The sequence below is a fragment of the Temnothorax longispinosus genome, chromosome 2 (assembly GCF_030848805.1).
Source record: "Temnothorax longispinosus isolate EJ_2023e chromosome 2, Tlon_JGU_v1, whole genome shotgun sequence".
Taxonomy (NCBI): domain Eukaryota; kingdom Metazoa; phylum Arthropoda; class Insecta; order Hymenoptera; family Formicidae; genus Temnothorax; species Temnothorax longispinosus.
Genome location: NC_092359.1, coordinates 1,433,472 through 1,461,339, shown reverse-complemented (window position 1 = coordinate 1,461,339; position 27,868 = coordinate 1,433,472). Strand labels below are relative to the sequence as shown.

General features: G+C 41.6%; 3 protein-coding genes across 9 annotated transcripts; all 3 read left to right on the top strand.

Moving 5' to 3' along the window:
* The first annotated feature begins 1,700 nt into the window (after positions 1–1,700).
* LOC139825300 (uncharacterized) lies at positions 1,701–9,614 on the top strand. Its single transcript, XM_071797927.1, has 7 exons — positions 1,701–2,050; positions 3,141–3,231; positions 5,101–5,304; positions 5,408–5,549; positions 5,828–6,027; positions 6,106–6,258; positions 7,038–9,614. The coding sequence occupies exons 1-7, from the start codon at positions 2,017–2,019 to the stop codon at positions 8,389–8,391; spliced, it is 2,178 nt and encodes a 725-aa protein (XP_071654028.1). The 5' UTR covers positions 1,701–2,016; the 3' UTR covers positions 8,392–9,614.
* A 282-nt stretch (positions 9,615–9,896) lies between these two features.
* On the top strand, positions 9,897–12,250 carry LOC139825311 (U11/U12 small nuclear ribonucleoprotein 35 kDa protein). The gene is made up of 4 exons (XM_071797950.1): positions 9,897–11,157; positions 11,441–11,659; positions 11,747–11,960; positions 12,034–12,250. The coding sequence occupies exons 1-4, from the start codon at positions 11,155–11,157 to the stop codon at positions 12,138–12,140; spliced, it is 543 nt and encodes a 180-aa protein (XP_071654051.1). The 5' UTR covers positions 9,897–11,154; the 3' UTR covers positions 12,141–12,250.
* Positions 12,251–13,845: 1,595 nt separating this feature from the next.
* Tpnt (troponin T, skeletal muscle) lies at positions 13,846–27,059 on the top strand. 7 transcript variants are annotated; one of them, XM_071797939.1, is made up of 13 exons: positions 13,846–14,175; positions 16,286–16,331; positions 19,915–19,932; positions 22,305–22,335; positions 22,558–22,662; positions 22,745–22,841; positions 22,919–22,955; positions 23,719–23,824; positions 23,902–24,120; positions 24,512–24,604; positions 24,685–24,765; positions 25,075–25,153; positions 26,359–27,059. In XM_071797939.1, the coding sequence occupies exons 2-13, from the start codon at positions 16,306–16,308 to the stop codon at positions 26,601–26,603; spliced, it is 1,137 nt and encodes a 378-aa protein (XP_071654040.1). In that variant the 5' UTR covers positions 13,846–14,175; positions 16,286–16,305; the 3' UTR covers positions 26,604–27,059. The 7 variants fall into 7 exon arrangements, with proteins under 7 accessions (XP_071654040.1, XP_071654037.1, XP_071654038.1 ...); XM_071797936.1 differs by lacking the exon at positions 25,075–25,153 and adding an exon at positions 25,881–25,959 and having other exon boundaries at positions 13,849–14,175; XM_071797937.1 differs by lacking the exons at positions 13,846–14,175; positions 25,075–25,153 and adding exons at positions 15,546–15,663; positions 25,881–25,959.
* Positions 27,060–27,868: the final 809 nt, after the last annotated feature.

Genomic DNA, 27,868 nt, shown 5'->3' with positions numbered 1-27,868 from the left:
AATGCGGCAGAAAGTTTTGCATTCTGAAATGTAAAACGTATGCAACAGCATTTTAAAACTCTTTATTGTCAAATCTCGTTTGAGAGCATGATTTGCATTAACGGACACATCATTTTTTTAACTGTTATTTCTTAATATTATTATTATATATTTCTTTAAATTTTCTTTAAAAAAAATCAATTATTGTTTTTACTTACAATTTCTCAATTCTTCTATTTCCTCATTTTTGTTGTTGGTTAATTCCTCCATTTCAATCAAATATTTCGCTTATTTTCCAACGTATATAAAACGTGATAAATTATCAAAATCACATATAATATATGAAACCAGCAGCTTATAATGACAAGAGAATGAATTAATAGTAGGACAGCTTAGTATTACATATACATGTATCTAATCTTATATATAGAACGTATCGTTAAAGGAAGGTTGTTTTGAATTTCGCGAAGATTGGTGAAAGGGTTACCGATTTCTGCTTAAAAAATGTGTAAGTTATTTGATGGATAAAGTATCATTATATATGTAATTTTATATAGAGTATCATTAAAAACCAGAAACGTTACACATTTTTTAAGCAGAAATCGGTAATCCCTTCACCGATCCTCGCCAAATTCACTAACAATCTTCCTTTAATGATACTCTATCCATAAAAAAAAATTAAGCTCAATATCTCAAAATTTGCGGAAATTAGGGCAATCATGTAGATTCTTTTAGATAGAAATCGGTAACCCCTTCATTATTAGCAATTTATATTAATTCTATTATATTCTTCAGTTCTTTTTACCCCTATTTCATATATAATTCTTTAAAATTTAGTTAATCAGTTCTTGAGTTATAGAAATTTTGGTAAGTTTGGCTGTTTTTAAACAGAAATCAGTAACCCCTTTATTATTAGCAATTTATATTAATTCTATTATATTCTCCAGTTTTTTCTACCCCTATATATACGTCGTTAAGATTTGGTTGATCAGTTCTGGAGTTATAGAAACTGTAAATTTGGCACAGCATACATACATACATACACACATACCGACATTTTTTTTAATGCATTATTTTGACGTTTTAAAACACTCTGAAAATATTGACATTAAAAACTCAAAAAACAATCTTTTCTTTGGTTTCTTTTACCCCTATTTTATATATAATTCTTTTAAATTTGATTGATTAGAGCCAACTTTATACGCAATCAAAGGTTCATATACGAATTTACGAAAACAAAGCTTTCTCTATGAGGAAGCAAAACATTCCAGGAGACCAAATAACGTGTGATATCATCGTGGAGGTGAACGATGGTTTGACGATTTATTTCAGGCGTGCTCTAAACAGGTCAGGCAGAATTTTACTGCTTTGAGTGTGACCCCTTTGAGCCATGTGTAATGTTTTCTTCCTGCCAGGTGCGATGTGCGATTTTCGATAATTTTGATGTCGGCGACAATCGTGTATATCTAGTCTTCGCATCTTAATAGCTGGAATCGGAAATTGTGAATGTACGAAGAGAGAGAGAGAGAGAGAGAGAGAGAGAGAGAGAGAGAGAGAGAGAGAGAGAGAGAGAGAGAAAACGCACGCACGTACGCACGAGAAAGAGGAAGAGAGGAAAAGAAGAGCGATGCCAGCTATTTTACCCCCACCTCGAGGATCGTTAGGGCTTACGGGCCACGTGATCGACCAGCAGAATTCGCGGCGTCCGCCGAAAATCTAAATCCGTCCGAGCCGGGGAAGAAGAAGAGACCACCATCTCGGCGACACGAAACAGCCGCCGCGAGATAGTTCATAATCGCCCGTGGCTCGCGCCGGATCGATCGAGGGATCGCGCGCGAGTGCGAAAATCCGCGCGAAACCTCCTCGTGATTCTTATTTTCGCGAGCAAGAAAGGGTAAGAGAGAAAAAGAGAGAAGCGAAGAACCCGCGGAGGATCACTGTTTCCGCTCTCTTCTTGTTTCCCGGGAAGACGGGAGAACGGCGGTGACAACGGCGGTGACAACGGCGGCCGATTCGTCGTGAAATCGCTCGAGGAACATGATCCGCGTAGACGAGTCGGATCCGGTGGGAGGTAAGAGAGAGAGAGAAAGAGGAGGATAAAGAAACTGGACAATTGTATTTTTCCTGAACAGGAGATACCCGGGAAACGGGGAGGGGAAAAGAGGGCACGTTTCGGTCGAGAAACGCGGGAAACGCGAAACGTGTGCGCGCCTGTCAGCGCGCTCGATGGAACACGGGGCGCGACTTTGGGGAAATCAAAAGATGACTATTCTCATTCAAGCAGCATCGTTCTAATCTTCTCTGACGCGTTCTAATACCCAAGTGTCTGCCACTGAATTAAAACAGAAATATTCTCGGCGAATTCAATTTTAGCAATACGGAGAGACGTATCTCGTAGGAATTTCCGCGCCTTGAACAAACATATAGAAGCTATTTTCGCACGTAATGTCGGAATTTGGGCATCTCGAAATTAAAGCTTTATTTATTATCTTTACTCATCTCGCATGAAATTGTAGGCAGCTGGTGTACAGAAAGAAAAAGAATATTCTTGATTTTAAAATACCTTTAGCTTCAATGTGGAAATCTTGAAATGAGATTATATATAATAAAGTTCATCCAAGCAAAAAAAGTTAAAATTTTTATAAAATTATAGATTGTTGCGTATATACGATTTGATTTAACACTTTTTCTGTGTGGAAGATCCTTTTGGAACAAAAATTTTTGTGAGACGTGTAATAAATAGAGGTAAATAAATGAAAAAAGATATAATAATAAGATGAAGAAATAAGAATTAGATTCTATTTAAAAAGCTTATCTTTGAAGATGGACATCGGGCTCGAGGGAACGATCGATAGAAACCTTTTTAAGGAAGAGAAGAATAGAGAAACTTTGGGAAACTCTCTCTCAAAATAAATCATTAAAATATAACGAGAAAACTTGCTAACAAGAAAAGGATACAAAATTGATGGCGTCTCGTGAAGTCTTGGCGAAAAGTTGGCGCCAAAACTCTCGAGGAGAACGGGCGCGATACTCAAAGTTGCCCTCTTTCCATCTTCAAGATACGCCGGCTCATCGTTCGGCGATGAAATTGAATGCCAAACGCCTACTCACCCTCGCATTCCACCCGTCTAACCATCGCGCGCGCGCGCGTCTGTTTTCAGAGATCGAGCCCAGCTTCCCCTATAGAGACGTGACGATACGCCGAGGTGTCGAGTTCAAGGACGATTATGACATCCAGTCGGAGCTCGGACGGTGAGTGATTAAATCCATCGATCAGCGGATGTGTACAGACACTTCGTGTATCGTGCCAACGACGCGTCGATCACGCGCGATCGGATGCGTATCAATCTCGATACAGCCAGGGAATTGACGTCGAGCTGACGTCGTGATTAATGGAGAGAATTTCCAGGAAGTCAACGCGTGGAAACGAGGATCACGTCAACGTAGTTAATTAGTTTAATTTATCGACTTTTAGAGCACCTCGTTTATGCGATCATAACGCAACATCCTTCTGATCTGGAAGATCGTAGAAAAATAGTATGGAACATTAGAGATAAAAGCGCTAATGCTTCTTCTCGCTCCATCCGCTCTAGATGAAGTAATATACACTGACGATTAACTCCTGATCAACCCGGAAACAGGCGCTTGATTTTTTTTTATTTTTTTTTTGCATAAATAGTCATCTGGGGTGATATTTGCATCCCAATTAAAAATCATTGTTATTACATACATATTGCATATTTTCGATTGTTCTATAATTTATTAGTTTTTAGAAAAACTAAAAATATTTAAAAAATAAAAGAAGCACAACACGCGTTAAAATTGCTGTGATGTGAGCTTCATTTTTTCGATAGGTACTATTAGAGTGTAAAAATCACCCCGGGCGCCCGTTCCCGGGTTAAACCGGTAATCTAAATACAAATATTTGATGTCTTCGTCGTATGGCCTTCATTCGATATTCTTGTATCGAGTGTCCAATATTCTTTGGGATATTAGAGCCGTTGGCCCGTTTCCACAAAATCAGACGGTATAGTGACAGAATTACAGGAATGTTGCCGTTGCCGTCAGGTGCACGTCTGCGGAATGCAGCGCAAAGGTGATAAGGCGAACACGCGCGCGATCTCGCTCGCGCCGGCAATCAAGGACCCAAGCGCGATACGTCTATAAATAAATATCCGTTTCTCTCGACCCGTGGAGTGAAACGGTACGCACGTCAAACGACGTTCCGACGTCGAGCTTGGGCGTGCCGGTGCTCTTGACACCGGTGGTGAACTCGGCCGACTCGTCAGTGCCGGAATGTAGTTTGACAATGAACGTGTTTGCCCTACGCTACGATTTCGAAATCGCAGACAAGTCCAGTAGGAGCGTGGACGGTGCTCGAGAGCGAATTGCTAAAATAAACTAAAAGAGATTTCGATTTTTTATTTTCTTAATAATTGGACGCGTAATTCTCGCCAAATTGCTTCTTTCTATCTTCACGATATTGGCGTCGCTCAAAAATTAAATGTCAAACACGAGAAATTTAATAATAATGATGATAGCAAGAGCGAAATAATGGTCTTCTAGTAGGAAATCTTGTAACATTTCACATTCAACCCTAAGAGAAGAGCGACCTTTAGCTACAGGCAACCGCTCCATCCTCTCACCTCTTTATGTAACACGATTAATTAATAAATTAATAATTTGATTATATTAATTACTGTATAATAAAATTTAATTAATAGGTGTAATAATTGCGTTCGACGCATCCGTTGACTTAGATACACGAACACAATGGTTCGCTCGCTGACTTGGCCGCGTGACAAGTATGTTGTATTCTGCTTTGTGCTGCCAGGGACGTACTGCGGATGTACAGCTTTGCCAAATCATCTAGTGTTTATTACTTTTTACGCGTTACTTGTTACTTATTACCCAAAAATTCTGTGTTTCAAAGATCGTAGCGCGATTTTGTATACGATGCTTGCTACTCTAATCAACGGAGATTTAATTCTATTTTTACGTAGCTATTCATATTTAAGCCAAATGATTTTTACCCGATTATACACATAGTATTTACAAAGTAAGAACAAAAAATGTCCGATCGTCTTCGATTAATTTTTGGTTTCTCTATACTCGTTTCAGGGGAAAATTTGGAATCGTTTACCGATGTAAGGAGAAAACAGGCGGCTTGATGCTCGCCGCGAAAGTGGTAAACGTCATGAGGAAGGAGGACAGACGTGCTGTGCAAAGAGAAGTAGACATCATGCGACGCTTACAGCATCCACGATTGATTCAGCTGTACGATGCCATTGACACGGGGAAACAGATATATGTCGTTCTAGAATTGTACGTTTTTTTTTTCTCTTGCGGGCGAAACAGCGGGCAAGGGAGCGTAGGATTAGAAAGACGCGCGCTCTGTGGGATTACATTTAAATTTCCATCATTTAAGGATCGACGGCGGTGAGCTTTTTGAGAGAGTGATAGACGACGATTTCGTACTGACGGAACGCAGCTGCGCCGTTTTTATGCGGCAGATATGCGAGGGAATAGAATTCATGCATGGTCAAAAGATTTTGCATCTCGATTTAAAAGTGAGTCGTTTAATTTATATATTGTCGACACGAATTATTTTGAACATAGTAGAAGATTGGTATTTGACAATCATGTTCCTCGTAAATCTTCCTATTAATTTTTTTACGATTATGATATGTTTATTATAAAGTTATTTCCAAATTTTTATGTCTTATATTTATCAAATTTAAGAATCTTTGAAAGCTGCTCTGTTTACTCGTAAGAATATAATTATCTATGTAATCTTCTTCTTATTTAGTAATTTGTGTAATTATTTAGAATTATGTCTGTTGTGTAGCCGGAGAATATACTATGCCTGACGAAAGAAGGTAACAGAATCAAAATCATCGATTTTGGCCTGGCGAGGGAATACGATCCGAGTAAGAAACTACAAGTGTTGTTCGGTACGCCTGAGTTTGTTGCTCCCGAAGTCGTAAACTTTGATCAAATTGGATTTGGTACTGACATATGGAGTATAGGTGTTATTTGTTACGTATTGTAAGTTACGATTCCGCATATTACAGCTTTACAAAAGATACGCCTTGTAACTACTGCTCATGTAACTAACTATTTTAGATTGTCCGGTTTATCACCGTTTATGGGCGACACGGACATTGAGACAATGGCGAATGTCACCATCGCAAAGTACGACTTTGATCACGAGGCCTTCACCGAGATCTCGGAAGATGCCAAGGATTTCATAAGATGCCTTCTGGTGAAAGACAAAGAGTAAGTATATTTTTATATTTTATGTTACATACATACATATATTGTACGTATATATTACTCTTCTGTGTTTCAATTTCTCTTTCTCTCCTTGCTCCTTCTCCTTGCTTCTTTCTTCTTTTCAGTTTCTCACCTCTTCTTCTTGTATTCCCGTATTACCATTTCCCGAATCTGTTGTTACACTCACAATCAGAGAAGAAGCTCCTTCTGTTACACTGTTTAAATTATCCTCTTTGACTCGTTGTGAGGGTGTGTGTGTATGGCTCACAAAGCAACCCGCACTTATCGTGACTAATCTACTTTATATGTTCTACTTTAATATATATCAATTTCCACGAATTTGTCAAGCTAGCGATTAGAAAAAAGCGATTTTATCTTGTAGTAAAATATAAGAATTTATTGCATTTTGTAGTAACTCTTAACAAAATGTATGTTGTTTCGACATTGTATATCAACTAATATTTTATTCTCGTCGCATTCAAGAAACGATTTTGTTGTTTCGAGAGCGTCCAAATGTCAAACGAGCAACAGCGGTATATAAAGCTTCGCCCGTCGGATGGTTTCTTATCGAGAATTTTGCATTCAGATACACATAACGCAACGCACATTTGTACGATATTCGAGTCCATCATTGTACTCTTCGTCTATACATTTTCGTCATAATTGTTCGCCCTCGGATCGCGGAATCACGCGTGTCTCCACGTGACAAGGGAAACGCACTATCGAGCCTGGGCGACACTAGAGCACGACCCTCCTCACGACGAGCCTTTCGAATCTTTCAGAAAGCGAATGACTGCGGCGCAATGTCGGGAACACCGATGGCTGGCCCGAAAAATGAACAAGCCCAAGAGCGAGAAGGAGGTCGCGGGATTGGCGGCGGCCAAACGGACGGCCTTTATCGAGAATCGTCCTGTCATCGGTGTCGTCGACGATAACGGCAGAGAGGAGCTGGACGTGACCAAGGACAATCTCAGACTGTTCGTCGAGCGTTGGCGGGAACATCCGGACAGCCCGTACACGATCGACTCGTATCACGCGTTGCCGAGGAACCTGCTTCGCAGTCGCGACGAATCCATATCCATGCGGGGTCACAGTCCCTCACCCTGCGACAGTCTTCGCAGCAGCAGCACGCAATCGGAGAGGGTGACGGACCCTGCAACCGTGAGAGATAATTCTAGCCACTTGTTGTCCGTGCCGAGTCTCAGCTTGTCCTTGGAGAGGAGAGCTTCCGAAGGTACGGCCGCGCGAAACCGTCGCGATCCCGCCAGCCAGATCGCTCTGGCCGAGGAGATCATCAAGCTATCCGAGCACTTGCGCTCGATCGCCATGGGGTCGCGGGTGAATGAGGAAAATAACGGAGGCCCAATGGAAGCGCAGCGGTTCACTAGAAGGCCCGGTGATAATAATCGCGATACCTACTCGAGGAATAATGTTAAAGTGACGTCTCACGTCGATAAAGAGACCAACGAGATCACGGAGAAACTGTCTAGTATCACTCGGCAGCGAAAGCTCAACGGAACGACCTTTCATAGTAGCCGCAGCTTCGACAGGCACAATCTCGATCCAAATTTCGGTAACGTGTTCGTGGCCCTGAGGAGAACGAGCATCGGCGATGGTGATATGTCCGAGAGACGCAAGGATTCGCGAAAATATTCCCTCGAACGAACGACGATCACCGAGACGATCGATGAGAAGTTCAACGGGGAGAGGATCGAGAGAGGTAGGAGGTCTTCCACCGGCGCGGAGGAAATGGACCTGACGCCCCCGTGGCGACGGTCCCGCGTGAAACGATCCTTCGGCGAGACCAGCAGGGATGTTCCACGGATATCGAATTTGCGGGACCTGCACAAGAATCTGAACTTGGACGAGCCGGGCAGCACGAAGGACCTATTGTTGCATCTGTTGGGCGAATGGGAGGAAGTCACCACAATGTCCGGCGGCAGCGGCGGCGGAGTCGGCGGCGGCGGTGGTGGTGGTGTCGGCGCCGGCAGAAAGAGCGTCAGCCTGGACTGGTGCGGGGCCGACACGATCGCTAGGAGGACGATGAATTCGTTGGCGCAGTACTTCCAGTCGAAGCAACAGGAAACGAAATCTCCCGACGTCGCGTCATCCACGTCGCCGTCGATACATCGTTGAACGACACGTCCGCGCTTGCAGATTGCGCACTTGCGAATGGTTCGTGGACCGGATCAGGAAAATGCGCGGCGTTAACGATCTTTGCTCTCTTCTTACGATCGTAATTTCGTTTATTTCGGAACAATTTGACTCTCAAAATGAGATATACGCCTATAATAATATACTTAGTAGATGATTCGCAAAGATTAATCTATGAAAATGTGAATCTTTGATCTTCAAAGTCGGGAAATGATTTTATTATTCAACCCCTTTCAATCCATCTTATAATTAATTATTTTTTAACAAACCCTTACGAATGACAAACAAGCGCATTCTTATTTCTTATTCTTTAAATAATTGAATTTTTAAGAAAAAATTAGAAGAGAAGAGTTTTTTAAACGAAAAAAAGTTAAGTTTTAATTATCTTAACGCCTGTTTAATTTCGGTGATCGACTGAATCTTGGATTCACATCCGTTTCTGCAGATGTGTTTTCACAATTAAAAACAAGTCAGAATCTTGCAATATCGTGACATTTCGTAAAATAATGTATATATACATAAAATGTCGCGAAAGTGTAAGAGACCGTAAAGTCCTCTATTATTAAACTTGAAATAGACACAATTCTGATGGATATTTGTAAACGGAGAGTTAAATTTGGATAATAAGGATGATATATATATTACTTTAAGCAAAATTCTCGATAGCTGTGTACCATCGATACACCCTCAAATCAATATTTTTATATGTCGTCAGTACAATTTAATTAATTTTCAAGGAGCCTATATCTACAAGGAATTTCGATTTGATTCCTTGCAAGCTAATAAATCTATCGTGCAGACATTTTCAACAGAAAGAACGGCGCAAAATTCGTCGTTCCGAATTTAAATATCCTTTTTTCTGCAAACAACAATTTTTCAACAAGCGTTCCAGAGGGAAACCCTTATATTTAATATACTGTTATTTATTAATAGAATTAATCGGATATATTCTCATGTATTATAATAATAACAATTATGAGAGACATAAAATAGATTAAGTCTAGACTTTTTTACTTATTGTCAGTATATCTATATATATATATATATATATATATATATATATATATATATATATATATATAATGTTGCACGAAATTTGCAGGAGAGCTGATTGAAATAACATATACATTCACGCACATGTTTCTTGTTAAATATAGTCACATGTTCATATTTTATATCTAATATATAAATCACAGAGTACTCTATAGGAAAGTTTCAAGTTCACTTGCTTCGCGCCCACACACATCTCCCACACATCCGAATAGCGAATAAATTAAGAAACTGATTGGTCTTCTTGCTATAGGGAAAGACCGTCTGCGGGAAAGCTAATAGAGCACCGTTGGCTGGAAGCCGCTCTGGAGAACCCGATACAGAAGCACCGATTGAAACGCTATGTCATTAAGAAGCGCTGGGTTAAGGCGGTTAACGCTATCCTGGCGTTGAAACGGATGGGCGCGCGTCTAGACTTCGACTTGATCTAGTATCGGCTAACGACATATCATGCATCCGGACTCGATGACGTTACTTACGCGAAATAGTCATTTCACATCTGTGCTAACCTTGCATTATTTCATATAACTGTTCGTTCAACGCGTTTGTCAGATTTTAAGTGCGGGACAAATAATGGACAAGAGAGAGAGAACGGACGAACGTTTATTGAAATGAAACAACTGGCGCGCAATTCCGGCGTAATCATTCGGCCGCGATTGAAAACGAGGTCGTGCTTCCTCGTCGTTGTTTATTCTGATATATAATACTATTGAACGAAAAATACCCGATTATTCCGCACAGCTAGGCGGATAGATTGTCAGTAAAACAAATTGTTGCAGCTATGCGAGTAGATGCTCCTGTCGCTCCTGTGTCGATTGAAATTCGATGAAATTGGATTTTTCCCGCGGGCTGTTTTGGATGTAATTTGAACTCGTCTGAAATATTCTCCGCGTATTTATATTATCTATATGTATATAGGTATTATATGTGTACTGTGTATATATTTACAAATACTATACACTTATACACTAGATATGTGAAACGCGCGCGTATAAGGTTGTATTTTATTTTTAACAAAGTCTTTATCAATAACGTGCGAAAAAACAACGAGCTTGTTTATACAAAAGTCATACAAACTGATCGTATCTCTTTCGCGATTGGCAATAAAAAAAATACTGGAGATAAAATGTTGGAGAAAAAATATTGGAGAAAAAAAATAAGAGGGAAAATACGAGAGACCCGGTTCGAATTGTGTGTGTGTGAGTCATCCTGTATATTTAACTGTACCTTTTAGATATTATTATATACGGTTCGTTTCGTGTGTCATTACACGAAATAAAATTGCGATAGCGATAGTTAATTATCACAGCGCACCATATTTAATAAACAAATTAATTAATAATTAAATAATGTAGGACATGATCGAAGGCATTTGTTAACCGAGATTATCGTATAATTTTGTCTCGCAACTTTTGAGCTGTATAAGTTATTTTTGCAAATTAAACTAACAATTTTAATACATATATTGATCGTGTTAAAATATACATATATTTTTTTACGGATACAGCACGGATCAGAACCGAAACTATGTTACCTAGTGGGAAAATTCACGAATTATAGCTACGTAGTTCCACGTTCGCAATTATGTGCACAGTTGGCGTCTCGGTTCACTTTGTTTACATTTCGTCGGGCAAAAATATGCGATTTATTTACTAAATATTTAAATGCGCTTCTGACGCCACAAATATATTTAACATGGTGAGTGTTTTTCTTCATCGACGAGATACTGAAATAACAGATAACCTTAAATTGCATTAATATGCATGTACTAGGATTAACGCAATTGACATTTCTAGGTTATACTGCATAATTCTTTGGTACTTTATTAGTGTGCATATTGTTTCGCAACAATTAGTCTTTTAGTCAATTTAATCTTTAAAATATTAGGTGGTAACTTTATAGTAGTAGCAGTTATTTATATGATAGCAATTTACGACTTGATCTGAGAAACGTTAGTGTGATTGACCGTTTTATATTTTAGGGCGAGGACGTGTTGCAGAATTGGACCCCTTACGCCAGAGAATACGATCCCTTAAAGGCGGGTAGTATCGATGGAACAGACACGCAGCCTCACGATAAGGCTGTTAGCAGGGCAATGCTGATGCACTACGAGCCACCGCGCAATCTAGAATCTAAGCCGGAAAGAACTATATTTGTAGCTAGACTCGGTCCCAAAATCACTAATTACGACCTGAAAGAGGTAACATTATCTTCGAATAGAACGACATACGTTTGGCAATTTTATTGTACGTCTTGTATAATCATTTATAAAATTGTTATTGTTTAGTTCTTTGGCAAACATGGAGATGTTGTTTCGGCGAAGGTAATAGTGGACGTGGTAACCGGACTCTCTCAAGGGTACGGTTTTGTGGAAATGAAAAGCGAAGAGGACGCTAGAAGAGCGTTGAGACGAACCATCGATGCCACGTTAAAGGGATACAAAATATTTATCGACAACGAATGCGGCCGTACTTTGAAGGGATGGAAACCTAGGAGACTCGGTGTGTAATCAGCAATTAGATGCGTACGATTTTCGTAGACAAATATAAAAAATTTTAACTCTCTGTTTCTTAGGAGGTGGTTTTGGCGGCAAAAAGGAATCGGGCCAGCTGAGATTCGGGGGAAAAGATCGACCATTTAAACGACCGATTGTACCTAATATTTTAAAGCCGAAAAGATAAATAGCCTGTTCGACATTTGCGACACTATTTCCGTCCACCGTTTCCACTCTTTCATTCCTATACCTTTCCATTTGTTATTCCAATGCATTAATAAAGCAACATACAGAACACACAGGTTTTGTCATTCGAGAACGTGAGTGGCGTTTCACTTCGGTCAGTTTTACCGCACTGCACCTCGCTATTTTAACAGCAGAGATCGATGTGACTGTGAAAAAAAACTGCGAAATGTTTAATGCGACTCGTGCATACGACTATCGTCGAATCAAACAAGCGCGTCGTATTTCGTCTCCGGTCGTAGATCGCGTGGACAATTTAGCGCTAAATCTTCGCGAGATGGTCTTTCGAGCACACCGCGGGGAATCGTATTCGCGCCCGCCGGCAACTTTATACCGCATCATCGCGGTCTCCCACACACGCCTCTCTCCATATAAGGAGGCACCTCGCGATTCGACACAGTCACATTCAAGCTTAAACTTCCAGCACCGACGACAACGGCGGCGATGCTGATAAGGCAACCCTCTTCCTTCCGCTAGCTAGATGTTAGATGACTAAGATGACGCAGGCATCCCGTACCCTTCAGCAGGGTCTTAGACTCCTATTTTATCGCTCAGACTCTACTACGATTTCATCAACGGTGCCCCCGCAGTGCATTCTTTTTTCCTCGACGAATATGAGTCACAAAGAGCGCGTATCGACAGCATAGCCGAGATGTTTTACGTTGAAAATAACCGAAGTTACGACATATAACAGTTTGTTATCCCGAGCTTTTTTATGTAAATTGTGATTATAAGAAAAATCGATTCGATTTGTTCAGATTCAGAAAAGCACTGTACATTCTTGAATGTTACAAATATATCGGAAGACAGTTACAAAGGAATATATACATATTTTTTTTATTTTAAGAAACTTTTCAATTTGATTAATGCGAAATTACACCGTTACAAAGTATCTATTTTATCTTATGATATACTTATTATGTCTTAAAAAAAAAAACCGCTAACAAAACATTCGTATTTAAATCGAACCTATCACAGAGATTATGTTAAATTAAAGCGTATCGTAATCATTCTAGCTAGCAGAAGCTTTTAAAAGATGTTTAAAGGAAGTCTGAAAAATTATGTCGTCTTTTTAAACGTTTTTAAGACGTCTTTTAGAACCTTCTGCTAGCTGAAATACTAAGATATTAAGACTAATGAATTGCACACAATTACGTATGCAATTACATGCGTAGAGGGAGAACGAGTAGAGATCTCGCTAATTTTCGGTGTACCGTCATACTCTACAATTTAAATTTAAAAGACCAGATTCTCGATCTTCGAGCGATCTTCATAGCGGATCTTCGCGGACCTCTGCAGCCGGTTCATCTCACCATTGTCAACGGCCATCGGGAGGTGGGGGCGTGAGATCGTAACAGGCCTACTTTTGGAGCAATCGTTCGTCGAATCCGTCCGGCGGAAGAGCGCGAAGTCCGCAGGAGGAGTTGGAAGCGCGGCGTGCGGACTCGCCGGCGAAAAGACACGAAAATAGTATCAACCAGGATCGTATCACTCCCGGTGGCCCGCGTACGCGGATCACCGCTCTATTAATAGAAAAAGAAAGAAAGAGAGAGCGAGAGCGAGAAAGAAGGGCGAGGGAAGAAATGAGAGGCCTTAAACCGGGGCGGGCACGACGCCCGGAGCCGGGGGCTGATGTCCGGTACGCCGACGACTTCGCGGACCTCAGAGCGGCTCAGGCTGTCGCGGACTCCACATTCCACCGGGACAAGCTCCTCCTGTGCGTGTGCGTGTCTTCTCTTTCTCTCTTTCTCTCTCTCTCTTTCTCATCCCTCTGCGGAGTGTCGCGGGACTTCATCATCTCTCTCTTTCTCTCTCTCTCTCTCTTCTCCCTCGCGGTTTCATCCGGCTGGGCCACCCCCGTGAAAGCTATCTACACGCGCGCGTATACGTCCAACGTACACGCACTCGCGCACGCACACACACGCGCGCGCGCACTAGCACGCCCGCACTCGTCCACACGCATTGACACCACCCCGAGTGTAAGTTCAACATTTTTCATTCTCTGTTCAATAATCTCATCCCGATTGTAATTTCTCTCTTTCCCTCTCTTTCTTTCTTTTTTTCTTCTTTTCTTCTTTTCCGTCGTTTCTTATCGGGTACGGAAGACGCACCTCCTTCGCCTTCTCTCTGTTTTAGCTCTCGTTCCGAAAAACGTTCGCGATGAACTACGTGATGATCTTTCCGCGATGTGTGAACTGTTGTGAATGTGAAAACGATGTGATACGATACAAAATAATTAACGATCGAGAAAACCTCGGTGGAAATCCCCTCGCTCCTGCAATATATTTATATTGCTGAAGAAGATTGACCCACGACGAAACGTCTTGGGGGACGAATGGACGATTTAGCCATTCACACGAGAAGTTTCGAGGCTCGATCACGCGATCCATCTTCCGAGGAGGATCAGTGGACCACGTAAAATTACTTAAAAGCATCTTTTCATTTCAATGTACAGAAAGGGAAAGTGAGCGATGTTCCTCGGCCAGTGAAAATCTCGTGAATGCGTAGCCGCGTCCGCTCGAAGCGCGGACTCGATCTACTCGCCCATCGGGGAGAATTGGCGCGCATCAGTGGAAAAATTTCTGACCTTCGGTGCGACGGACGTGCGAGTGAATAATTATGCGAAAAAATTGATTGATGTAAGATCGTGTAATGCGTTTGTTATTCCGCTCGGCATTTTTTTGGCATAGATTAATGACTCTCGCGCAAACTTTATCCGCGGATTCCTCTCGCGTGTGCGATCCGAAAAAAGACCCTTTCCGAATTCTTTATATCTTCGTACGTTTTCTTTTTTGTAATTTTCTTTACATCATTTTCTTTGCGTTATAACATTTTTTTGTTGTATCATTGTATTATATCCTTATTATTTATACTATTTCGTTATATCATTAATATAAAGTGCCGAGAAGAAAATGACAAAACGATCTCATAAACTTGTAGTAAAACCGGACAATAGTTTGAGATAAAAGACTGAGGTGTCACTTCGTGTCGGTCGAGGATTAACAGTTTTGTACTTTGACCTCGACTTATTTGGCAACTGCGACAAGTAATTATTAACAACGACGAGTTATATGATTTGATTATCGCGTTACGGCAATATTCCGATGACGGACTCGCGGATATCACGCGGACATTTTCGCGGACGTTCAAGATATTTCGCCTCCCGTTCGTCGTCTAGGGTTACGAACGCCGCGGTTTCGACGTTCGCCGTCCGCGTAAAGAAGGCAAGGAAAGGAGAGCGAAACGAGCGTGTTTGTACCTCTCTAAAATTAGAGCAACGTGGCAGAGAAGGGGACGGGCTCCTTATAGAGCTTGTGCGCGACGCCGGAGCTTGCGGCCAGGGTTAGCAAACTGGCATTTTCTCTTTCTCGCCTCGAAGTATCGGATTACTTCGGGAACGTCGTCGGTGCGCGCCGTCCGGCCCATTCAGCTTCGGCTTTCCTCCGGGTGCCCCTCTTCCACGGAAGGTTCGGCCAAGCGCGAGCATTTTTGTACATCCGCGCCCCGTTCGTGCCCCCCCCGTGCCCCGTGCCTCTTTTCCTGGCTGCTCCCTGTCTCCCCTTGCCGCTTCCTCTCGCCTGGTCCTTCCGCGCGACTTCTTCTTCTTCTTCTTCTTCACCCGTAATCGGCGAGGTTTCCAATTTTCCATCCCTTCTTGATCCTCGCTCGTTCATCTCCCGAAATTTATCGCACCGTTGGCACGCGATCTAATCAAGATTGTTCACGCGGAATTGATCGTGACGTGCCCGTCGTCGGAGCTGGTATCAGTATCAAGTTGCACGCATAGTTGAGTTACGAAAGTTGTGATAGAGCTATGTTAAACGTCATGGAGATTTCGCTTCTCGACGATTTCACCGCAAGGATGTCAAAAGTGTTAACGTTACGCGATATAATTTAAATTACGCAATCTTTTTCCCTAGGAGAATAGCGCAGTGCAACTTTCATCGAACAGTGTGATCTAATTAGAGATATTTAACGCGCAAATAAATATACCGTTTGCTTAGTCGCTCTACTGTTTAAAAATCTCTCTCTTGCCGTTTTGACTTGGCAAATCAACCTGGTAATCGACGTCTCGTTTTTGTGTTGCAGCGCCTTAAACAGCCGCCAACATGTCTGACGACGAGGAACAATACTCGTAAGTAGCTCCCCTGATCGTTATTCTCAAGCCAACATATCGATCGTAAATTGTCATCCGTTGCTCGCGTTCCGTAATTCTCAATCGCTTATTTTGAAACTGATGCAACTCCAATTTTAGTACAAGTTCTACAAATTCTGATGGGTGCGTAAAAAATTCATGCGCCACGGAAAATCATTTCTCCCTCCTAAGAAAAACAGAAAAGTCAAAATAATGTCAATTTGACTTTCTGTTCTTCTTGGGAACAGATTTTCTCTTCGAGAAGTACAGATTTGCATAATTTTCAAAATAAACGACCTGTAAAACACGTGATATCGTCACTCTCCGAGATGAGTAGACCGAAATGCGAGAGAGAAGGCGCCGAGGTACGCGCCAATGATTTCCAGACTCGACAAATCGCGGATCTTTGCCGATGCCGAGGCGGTATTAGACAAGATCGTGGCACGCTCGCTGAACGTTGATCACGATATCGTATACGAACCCGAAAGTGCGAGCGAAGTTTAAATATCACGCCCACGTAAGGTTAAACAGATCTGTGGCATCGTCGTGTTCTAAATGTTTCACACATTTGTCGTCTAACTTTTGTCGTCTCGGTGCCCGCCCCAGCTGCGTGCGTCACGTCCCAATCGCACCCACGCACGAACCCCTTAATTAGCACTCAAAGCGAGACTCGGATACTTCAGTCAACTCCTTAATTGTCGCTCGATGACATTTTCACATGCTTGCATAATTATTATTATTATTTTTTTCTTAGATGCTTTTCGTGTCTTGCATTACCGCCTCAAACTTTCTAAAGGAACATTGTGTAAAATAAAATTCTACATATTTTCTCATTAAATTAAGTACTTAACTTAATTATTTGTTATTATAGAAACGTTTTGAGAAAATTTGCTTTTAGCTCGAAATAAAGAAAAGACGAAGTAAGTAAATCGGTCGAGTCTAGACACATCTAAGATAAGAATATAAAAACTTGAATTCAATCACTTGCATTTATCAGCACGGTCGGATTGCAAATTCATTGCCGTTTTACGAAGCAAAGTAAATTCGCGTAATCACATACATATATACTGACAGAAATCAATCTGTGTGATAGAAAATAAGCGAGAGTTTGAAGCAACCCTAAAAAGACCCTAACTCTTTGAGAGCGAAACCCCCCCCCCCCGTAAATGTCCTCCCCTCCCCGCGTTTGTTTCACGTTCGAACGCCCCGATCGCCAATGTTGTTTCCGCCCTGACTAAACTGGACTTTTTTCCGTTTTCTCTTTTGCAGCAGCGAGGAGGAAGTCGAGGAAGTGTAAGTGTTCACTTTCGTTAAATGTTTCCCCGATTACGCTCCCCGGTATCTTTCTAACATACGAATTGTTACGTTTTCTCATTTCAGGAAGTAAGTTTCTGAGGCTTGTAACGTGCGCTGTGGTAGCTACTGCGAAGACGCGATTCCATTTCGATCTCGCGATTAAAGAAGCCGCGCGAGTCTCTCGATAGTTCGCGGAGTGATAGATCGTTCGCCAAAATTCGAATTAGCTGACAGATCCGATTAATTTCTTTCTTTCTTTTTTACTTTGCGAAGATAATGCATATTCGTAAAGATATGGCGTTTCACGCGCGGGATCCGGCGAGATTTTGTCGAGAAAGATTTATCGAGATCCATAAAGCAAGACCGGAGTTACTCTAAATCTCTATCTTTCTTTCTCTCTCTCTCTCTCTCTCTCTCTCTCTCTCTCTCTCTCTCTCTCCTCTTCTCTTTTTCTTGGGAATGTCGTTATATCGTCGGTGTCGGTGCTCTCCTTTCGTAGAACTAGAACGTCGAGTTAGATTAAAGCTAACGAACGCCCAACGAGCGCGCACGATGGAATCGATAGCGGAGAAGAGCGTAGATGAAGAATAATAGCTTTCCGAAGTCTCGTTTTGCGCCGCGCAACGCGCAACAGATTTCTCTTGCCGATTGTGATTTATGAACTCCGTTCTTCTTCTTTCTTTTTGTTTTGTTTATTCACTCCCTGTCTCTCTCTCTCTCTCTCTCTGTCTGTGTGTATCTCCACATACAACACACAAAACCAACCAACCAATCAACCAACCAACCAACCAATCAACCAATCAATCAAACCAACCGTCACTCGACCATCGACCGATCGGCTAATCGACCCGCGCGGTACGATACAAAATATGTCAAAATCGAAGGCAGCCGGAGAAGAAGACCGAGTAAGTTTTGCACACGACAAATATGAACGTTTCTCTCTTTCTCTCTCTTTCTATCTCTCTTTTTTTTTGACGGCCAATAAATGGTGTACGTTTACGCGCTGTCGTCAGTGTCGTTTATTTTTTTTTCTTCCCCGCTGTCTAATCGCTGTCTTGTTGTCTTTGTTGTCTCGGTGTAGTCTTTAATTGTTCGTCCGTTCTCTGTTTCATACTCTCTCTCTTTCTCTCTCTTTGTCTTCATCATCTCACACGCGTTGTGCCGCCGCAGTCGTTTACTTTTGCATAGAATTTTTTTTGTAACAAAACACTTGCTGCTCTTTTTTTATCTGTCTACCTATCTTTCTCCTTTTCCCTTCGTTTCTCTTTTTCCCTGTCTCTTTCTCTTTCTTTATTTTTCTTCTCTCGTCGAATTGTTATACACACGAAAGAAGAACGTCGCTCTGTCAAAATACCTCTAATGTTTAATTCATCGGAATTTGGTTTGCCGGAGGACGACGAAAAACGTTTTTTCAGTGACGTTCTTCTTTTTGGTAACATTGTCTGAAAAAGAATTGACGCTGATGTGTCCATCCCCTGCGCCTCTCTGTTTCTACTTCAATTCTTTTGTAAAGTACAATACATTCTGCCGCCGCCGGTGTATTCGCTGTCTTCTCAACGTTTGTCTTGTGTCGCTGTTCTGCGTCGATGGATTAAACAAAATGATAATAATAATAAAAAAAAAGAGAAAACAAACAGCAATGCTATCGCGCTTTTCTATGTATATCACGGACGACTGTATACACACGCACACATGTACACGTATCTCAAGTATGAGAGACCACACATGGACCGTACAATACGCATCGTCGAGACCTCTCACAGAAGCGATGAGATTTTGACGAGATGCAGTTGCAAAAGTATATATATACACACGTTTCACCCCGCATTTTATTTCTCCAAGCCTTATCTTTTGTCCTCGTCGTGTCTGTCGACTGTATATCTGTCGCCTAATATCAGCCTCTGTTATCCGCATTATTATGGCAAATGGGCAACGAAACGTTTCTTTCTTTTTTTTTTGCAAAAGCGCTACGAGATCCCCGTTGAAGAGAAAGTAACGACGAGCCGCTTAATTGTTGAAAGCAAGCGACGCATACCGATTACTCGCTCGCAATGAGTGTCGGAACGACCTCAGTCCTGCAATAAAAAAAAAAAAAAAAAGAACCGTGCAAATCAATCGATCGAGCGGTCGGATTTAGTTTGCACGGAAAAAAAAGACAGGAAAGCGCAAGTTGGAGACGAGCGCGATACCGATTTTTATAATTTACGTGCAGCTTTGTGCAGTCCTACGTAAGCAACGACCAATTACACGACGTTATTAATGAATCTGTACTTTCTTTTTTTTATAGGGGTAGGGCGTCCCAAAAGTAAGTTGAATATATCGAGGTGTTTACACGTCAATAATATATCTTCCCTGTTCTCTTCGGCCGCTCTCTCACATCCCCCTCCCCCGTCCGGTTTTTCCGACGTCGATTAAATTCGTTTTTCTTAATCTCTTTAGAGAGGAGATATTTTTTTTCTCAATTTTCGAAAGGCAGAAGAATAAATTGTTTTTTACTGGCACACGAAGTTTGCGATAAATCGGGGCGAAAGATCGGTAAGATATTTCCAAGTTCCGTTCTCAAGAAGATACGTGTAACGCGTCCCTTCGAGGAGCTATTGTAAACGCAATTTGCCGGTCTTCCGCCTTTATTGTAAATCGCGTGTGATTGAGAAAGCGCGATGAATCTTCACCTCTCTGTCTCTAAAGACACCGGGAGCGTAAAATTACAAAATTAACGATTGCTGGACCGACGTTGGTGAAACCGGTCGCCAGACCCTTGGATTTTTCGTCACGGCAGGAATGAGATCGCAGAAGAGACCGCGGCTTCGGCGTTACGGTCGCGTTGCGCGCTGTAGTAGATTCGCCAATTTCTATCTATATCGCCGGAGAGAGAATCTTGTTTACAGATACGGGACGGATAACGCGATCGTTGGCCTGTGTGTAGCGCGCGACGGCGAATAATAATAGGGATATATTTATCGAAGGTAACGGCAGGCGCGACCGGCGCGCGGCGGTATGTCGTCGCAGGCGTTCGTGAATATTCCATCGCGATTGCATAACGTTAACGCGCGACGATACTTGAGCCGTTTGGGAGCCCGCCAGCCGTCTCATAAATATATGCACAATAACGTAACACAGTTTATTCTGAGACCGACGTCTGCTCAAAATGTATCACGCCCCGGCGCCGACGTGATCTTATTAACGGGCCGGTCCGTTCGATACATAATGCAGCATATCTGCAGTGCGGCGTTAATCTTGCGAGCTCGATACGAATTTCTCCATTTCGACCGTGTAGAATTATGTGACCAACTATATGTAAAGCCAGGGGCATATCCGCAGCATTTATTGTCGCATTGAAATTGCATAAACGCAAATGCCGAATCTTGCGAGAAGATCGCGATTGTGCATTTGCGTTTTTTGGTCAAAAGTCAAATTGTAGTCGAGAACGATTACTCTGGATTTCAACCCTGTCGATGACGTCTAATCATTCGTTGTCAGTGTTCGAGGCCCCCACCCCCCCTCTTTATGTTTCCCTCGTACTTTATATCTCTTTCGCACCCCCCGCGTGTTTTACGTTTTGTCTCTCTGATTAATTAACGAATTAACGAGTTGTACATAATCACGTGTCTTGTTCGAGTTTACGTCAAAGCGATGTGTCACACGTCCTTGTATCTCAAGGCTCGTTATTTTGTCCGATCCCCCATATTAATTTATATTGACTTTGCGCCATAATTGAACGACTCGCAAGCAATAATTGCAATATACCCACGCCCGCAGATCCCATGAATAAGCGGTTCTTACATCCCCGACGACATCTTCCACGATGTAAATTATGAAAAAAAAAAAAAAAATATCCCCCCCAAAAAATTCAATAGAACGCTTTAAGAGACCCGGGGGGGAAGGAAAGCCGAAATCCGATGACGATTGCGGTATATTCTCCCCTTCTCGTCGATTTATCTTTCGGGACACGAGTCCCACGTGTCCCCGTGAATTTTCACGGATTGACCTCCAACTCGGTCTGGAAAAAATCGAGCGAAATTATCCGTTAAATCCGTTTGCAAACAATTTTAAGCCTATAACGCTCACAATTGTCATCCCCCCCCCTCCCAAAGCGTATCTCCGATGCGCCGTCGTCATTCCCCATTTCCGATATCTCTTCTGGTCATTTACGAATCCACGGTCCTTACGACTGAGATAACTCCATCCCAAGACAGTCATGGGATTCCTCGCTATACTCTCATTAATGCCTTCTCCCGTGATTCGCTGCGGTGCGCACTTTGGTTTCTTCTTTCTTATATATGCTTGCACATTATCGCCTTTTACTACTTGCCTCTTTTCTGTCCTCTTCTCTTGTCTGTCTCTCTTTTTTCGTTCTTTCACATGTCGCCTCTGCCACCTCTCCTCTCTGTCCCGCTCTGTTTCTCTCTGACTTTTCTATTTATCCGACCGTGCATCTATCTATCTGTCTGTCTGTTCCGCCCATGTGTTGTCTGTGTGTGTATACGTGCGACGAGCGGCATTGAATAAAATATGCACTACGGGAGAGAATGGATGGAGTTGTAATAAAGTAGTGGAGATATGGACGTGAGAATCGCGTATGGAGTTCTGGGGGATCTTGCGAGATCTTCCAGAGAGCGGGCTCAACCGTCGTGATTTAAAGAGAGTTACTTTTGTTTTCACTCCGGCCTCCTTCAGGGAATCTGGCGAGAATATCGAGTTTATGAAGGTGAGTGCTGGCTGCTCGTAAATAAAACATTGTGCGAGTGCCCAAATTCCCCCGTGCGTCCGTATAGCACCTTCGTCGTAAAAATACCTTTTACGGATAAACAGAATGTATATCGGTAACCCCGTTCTATCTATCGATCGCATTGGGAATCACGTTGGGCTCTAGCACGATTGTTGAGAGAAATATAATACGCGTTACGACTAAAATCCGTTAAAAATTCAGAGGCAAGAACAGAAAAGAAGCGACCTCGACGAACAGCTCAAAGAATACATAGCGGAATGGCGAAAGCAGAGGGCCAAGGAGGAAGACGAATTGAAGAGACTAAAGGTACAATTTGTCCTTACTTGTCCCCGGATTCTTCTTGATCAATATTTATTTGTATTTAATATTGGGAACTATGCTGTATTAGGAGAAACAAGCGAAACGGAAGGTAACCCGCGCGGACGAGGAGAAGAGATTGGCCCAGAAGAAGAAGGAAGAGGAGGAACGTCGCCAACGTGAAATTGGTAATTGCACTTATGTCCGTCTCTGTATTCTCCTCTAAACAGAATCTGGAAACTTAAAGTTCTCTAAATTTTTTCAGAGGAGAAGAAACAACGTGACATCGAAGAGAAGAGACGGTAGGTATTTATATAATATATCATTGATACGAAATGCCTCTCGTAATGTATACAAGAATTATAAGAAATAGAAATGTCATTTTACATGAAAAATTCTGTATGAATATCGGTTCTTTTCTAAATAGTTGAATCTCTGGTTCTGAAACAAGAAATAAATTAAATAAAGAAAATACAAGAAAATTTTCTTTGATATAAAATGTCGATAAACAAAAAAGAGCCAATTAGTTGTCAATATATAAAAATTTATGTCGCGAGCAATTAAATAACAATTAAATAACCAAGAATGTCAAATTATTTTTATCACTGACGAGCGCAAAAAATTTTGCAATAATAAATTTATTGATTTATGTTACGTAACATTTTTTGACATAAGTATTTGACATTCGTGTTATATGAACCGTTATTTGCGATGTAAATGTTCCATACACATCCACAACTGTGATTCTAATTTGCCTTTCTCCATCTATAGAAAAATAAATTGTTTAAGATCGAATGAATTAGTTTATATTTTATTTTGTTTTTCTCCGGTTCAATTGATATTAAACTTGTAAATTTCTTATGCATTAATTAAATTGATCATTGATAGTTACGTAACTACTTGAATACGGAGTAGAAGAACACAGTAGGATCTATTGTGCTTTATATTTTTTTTTTTTTTTAAATGATCTTTCCATCCAATTAAGGGAGTGCTCTCGTTAAAACATTTTTTACATGCATTGTGTAATATAATGTGTTGTTTTATATTTGCTTGCTATAACTTTAGGCGCCTGGAGGAATCGGAAAAGAAACGCCAGGCAATGATGCAAGCGATGAAAGACGCAAGTAAAGTAAAGGGTCCAAACTTTACCATCACCAAGAAGGGTCTTGAGGTGAGTCTCTTTACTGTAAGCAGCAATTGCGTATTCTCTGTAACCGGTATCTTTTCTCTTCTTTTCTGTGAATTTAGGGTAATCTTTCATCAGCGCAACTTGAGCGTAACAAGACGAAAGAGCAGCTCGAGGAAGAGAAGAAGATCTCCCTTAGCATTCGCATCAAGCCCTTGGAAATCGAAGGTCTGTCCATTGACAAGCTCCGTACTAAGGCTACCGAATTGTGGGAGACCATAGTCAAACTTGAAACTGAAAAGTACGATCTGGAGGAGCGACAAAAGCGTCAGGATTATGATGTAAGTTTTTACGATTTATACGATTCTAAAAATACTGAGAATTGTTTCGCCCTATGAGAACAACATAAATTTTATCGCATTCCTAACAAAATTTAAATTGTCGTTATTTTTTGAAGAATTGCCTGTTTGTCATGCTAGATTTTAATTGTATAGTTTGCAATTGTGTAGAAATGGTGGTTTTAATGAGCGAAAGATTGCATAAGAAGAAATTTATTTATATATAATAATTTTATATACCATATAAGGGTCATAAAAATAAAAAGAAAGAAAAAGAAGTATATACATATTGACCATTTCCGCTTGATAAATAAGTTACTCGGACACGAGTTTAATTATAGTCCGTGTTGTTTTCTGGCCGTATTGATAAATCGATATTGCCCTTTTATCGTAGCTTAAAGAGCTGAAGGAACGTCAGAAGCAACAACTGAGGCACAAAGCCTTGAAGAAAGGCCTCGATCCTGAGGCTTTAACCGGCAAATATCCCGTACGTAATCACGTATCATATCACGCGGAAAAAAGAAAATACAAGGAAGAAGCTTTGTTAATCGAATCGATCTTTTACAGCCGAAAATCCAAGTTGCCTCGAAGTACGAACGTCGCGTTGATACTAGGTCCTACGACGACAAGAAGAAACTTTTTGAAGGCGTAAGTATAACCCTTCTAACTTATTCGACACATTAAAATTAATTCCCTACTCTCAGAATACGAGGTCAAGCCCATAATTCGCTCACTTTGCGACATGATCACGATGAATTTTTTACATTCGAACACTCTACCACTGCCAGATATGAAGACACTACATGTACACGTACGTAAAAAGTATAGGAACTCGTCCCCGTGACATAACGCACAAATAAACGGACAAATATCGGACACGATTAGGAATGAACTTAATCTATATATGTATATATATAAAGATAGCGATTAGTGAGCATATTATCGATTGAATCGCAGGGCTATGACACGCTTTTAGCGGAGACCAACGAGAAAACGTGGAAACAGAGAACAGAACAATTTATGAAGCGTACCAAAAGTGAGTCCAACCGTGATCTCTCTGTCACTGTCGCCCACCTCCCCCCTTGCTTGCCTTGCTGATTTGTATCTCCGAAATCTCACGGACGACCGTGTTTCTAATTTATGTATACTTGTTCCTTGTTCTCGTTGACTAAACGACGGTCGAGATGGCTGCCCATGCAGCCATGTTATTGCTGTGTTCGTGTTGTCTCGATGGTGTACATAAAAGCACGATGTACCAAATTTGTGCTCACACACACACACACACCGATGGCGATTTTTTCTCACGTGCACTGCCCAGGAGAGATGCGACAGCAGTCACCAATCACGAAAATAATCTCTATAATAACTCTGTCGGCGTTTGCAAATCTGTTCAAGTCACTTCACGTTCCGAAAGTACAAGTTCCTCGGTATCCCCCCCCCTTGCTCGACAGTTAAGGATGTTTGATTTATCCTCATTTCCTGAAATCCGCGCGAAATCCGAGAATTCACTCTTCGTATGTCAGAAAGCGAGCGTCGAAGATCGTAGCTCAGACTGGAAGACGGAATACGGTCGCGAAAATAGATGACCTTTGTGACGTTAATTCTGTCGATCGTGATTGTGTCAGCCCTAACTTCGCCACGGGGAGATTTGTACGACCCAGGGAAAGCAACAGTACGGAATAAGAGAGGGTTTTCCCAGGCGAAAGAAATCCCGATGTGTGAGAGTAACCCCTAGCATGCCATTCTGTCCGTTGATGTTTCAGGGTCTGAACGAACAGCTGAAGGAGACCATGGAGAAGCAGTGGACCCAACAGAAGGAACAGTTCTTGGGTCGCCAGAAGAGTATGTATGAATTCCGCGTTCGAGGCTTCGAGCCAGCACCGGAACCAACAGCTTCGAAGGAGCTTCCGGTGCTCCTCGAGACGTCGAAGCAGCGAACGTACTTATGGGGAAAGATTCGAGAAAAAAAATCCTATATTTCTTTAATAAATATAATGATAAATCGATTTGACGTTGTTACGGTTATCCAACAATTAATACGAAATTCATTCCGAAACGATAAGACACATTTCTGCTTTAATTAATATCTCGAAGATCCGTTTTGTGAGAAAGTTCCTCCGCACTTGTTTTTGTCATTTAGCCTCGTGGAATTCTAATCCAGTATACTTAGCAGTTATGATCGTATTTCGCGTTCTTGTCCCAATTGTGCAATATTAATCCGTCGCTTTCCGTGAATAACAGCGAAGTTACCTAAGTGGTTCGGTGAGAGACCGGGCAAGAAGGCTGGCGATCCCGAATCACCGGAGGGCGAGGAAGACGTGAAGGCCGCCGTCGACGACGATCTCGAGGAGCCGCAATTTGACGAAGAAGAGGAGGAGGAGGCGAAGGAGGAGGGCGAGGAGGAGGAAGAGGAGGAAGAGGAAGAGGAGGAGGAGGAGGAGGAGGAAGAGGAGGAAGAGGAGGAGGAGGAGGAAGAGGAGGAATAAACCTTCTGGTCCTTCGCTTCGGCGCGTACACGGATGTTAAGGGAAAGCGTATCTGAAAAATTTCAAAAAATGATCGTTGCACAGTCTCGTTAACACTTTTCGAACAAAGATCGAGCGCAGTCAGTGGCCAAGTCGGTATAGAAATGCCTACAAGGGCGACGTTTCTTCCATTTACTTCCGGAAACTGTCGGGCTGCTCTTTGAGATTCAAACGTCGAAGTGGACGAGGCGAACGACGCGGATGTTGCTTCTGTAGTAAATCACTCTACTACCGCTACTGTCACTTGTACGGCCACTACTGCTACTCTACTATTATCTATTATTAAACTACTACTACTCCTATTGTTACTATTGCTACTACTACTACTTCTCTACTATTATTACTATTATTATTATTATTATACTGTACAAATGCAGGCACACAAATTATTAAAATAAAACGATTTATCATATAAAATCCGTCGTGCACATGTGCCATCTTCTACATCATCCCGTGGCAATCCAGTAATATCCTTAGAAGAAGACAAATATATTAAATATTAAAGTAAAAGCATTTATTCGGAAGGAAAATAATTATTTGATTATTCTCAAAGTACTCTTATCGTTAGAAGAAGAAAAATATATTAAATATTAAAGTCAAAGCTTTATTCAGAAGAAAAATGATTTGATTATTTTCAAAGTCAAGATACTTTTCTCTACATCGATCTAGGTACATCTATCTCTGATATTAAGATATTCGACCTCGAAGCTCGAAGCGAAACTGTATATTATTACGCCATACATGCTTCCCGATAGGTCTTATCGTAGAACTGTTGCCCTTGGCTATACGGAAGCACTGACTCGCTTGCGGTTTTGCTTATCGAGACAAGATATACAGGAGCATTTTGCCGACGACGTAACGGATACGTTGACGATACAAAGCATGCACTCATGACGAGTGTGGTTTTAACGAAAGGAAGCTCCGAGGGCGAGTCGAGTATCTCATTACAGACCTACTTAGCCATTTCGCGAGTAGCATCAGTGCGAGATGTTGATAACAGTTACGTAAAACATCGATGCTTCCGTCATCATCTAACGCAATGTAAGTTTAAAAGGTTCAATAAATTCCGGCTTGCCGCTTGCCGCATCTGTCGCATTATCGATACGAATTGACGAATCTTATACGCTTTTCACATATTTCAAAACGCAAAATACTTGCAGGCGGACGTTAAATCATTTCGGCAGCAAGTGAGAAAGTTGCAACAATTTGGAAAGTTTTGATACGTT

Bases quoted from the DNA above. Each gene is read 5' to 3' on its own strand.
- LOC139825300 (XM_071797927.1), top strand. From the start codon at position 2,017: ATGATCCGCGTAGACGAGTCGGATCCGGTGGGAG. The intron at 2,051-3,140 runs GTAAGAGAGAGA...GTCTGTTTTCAG, and splicing joins CGAGTCGGATCCGGTGGGAG to AGATCGAGCCCAGCTTCCCC. The intron at 6,028-6,105 runs GTAAGTTACGAT...TAACTATTTTAG, and splicing joins GGTGTTATTTGTTACGTATT to ATTGTCCGGTTTATCACCGT.
- LOC139825311 (XM_071797950.1), top strand. The intron at 11,660-11,746 runs GTAACATTATCT...GTTATTGTTTAG, and splicing joins CTAATTACGACCTGAAAGAG to TTCTTTGGCAAACATGGAGA. The intron at 11,961-12,033 runs GTGTGTAATCAG...TCTGTTTCTTAG, and splicing joins ATGGAAACCTAGGAGACTCG to GAGGTGGTTTTGGCGGCAAA.
- Tpnt (XM_071797935.1), top strand. From the start codon at position 22,207: ATGGAGTTCTGGGGGATCTTGCGAGATCTTCCAGAGAGCGGGCTCAAC. The intron at 23,825-23,901 runs GTGAGTCTCTTT...CTGTGAATTTAG, and splicing joins TCACCAAGAAGGGTCTTGAG to GGTAATCTTTCATCAGCGCA. The intron at 25,154-26,358 runs GTGAGTCCAACC...CGTGAATAACAG, and splicing joins ATTTATGAAGCGTACCAAAA to CGAAGTTACCTAAGTGGTTC.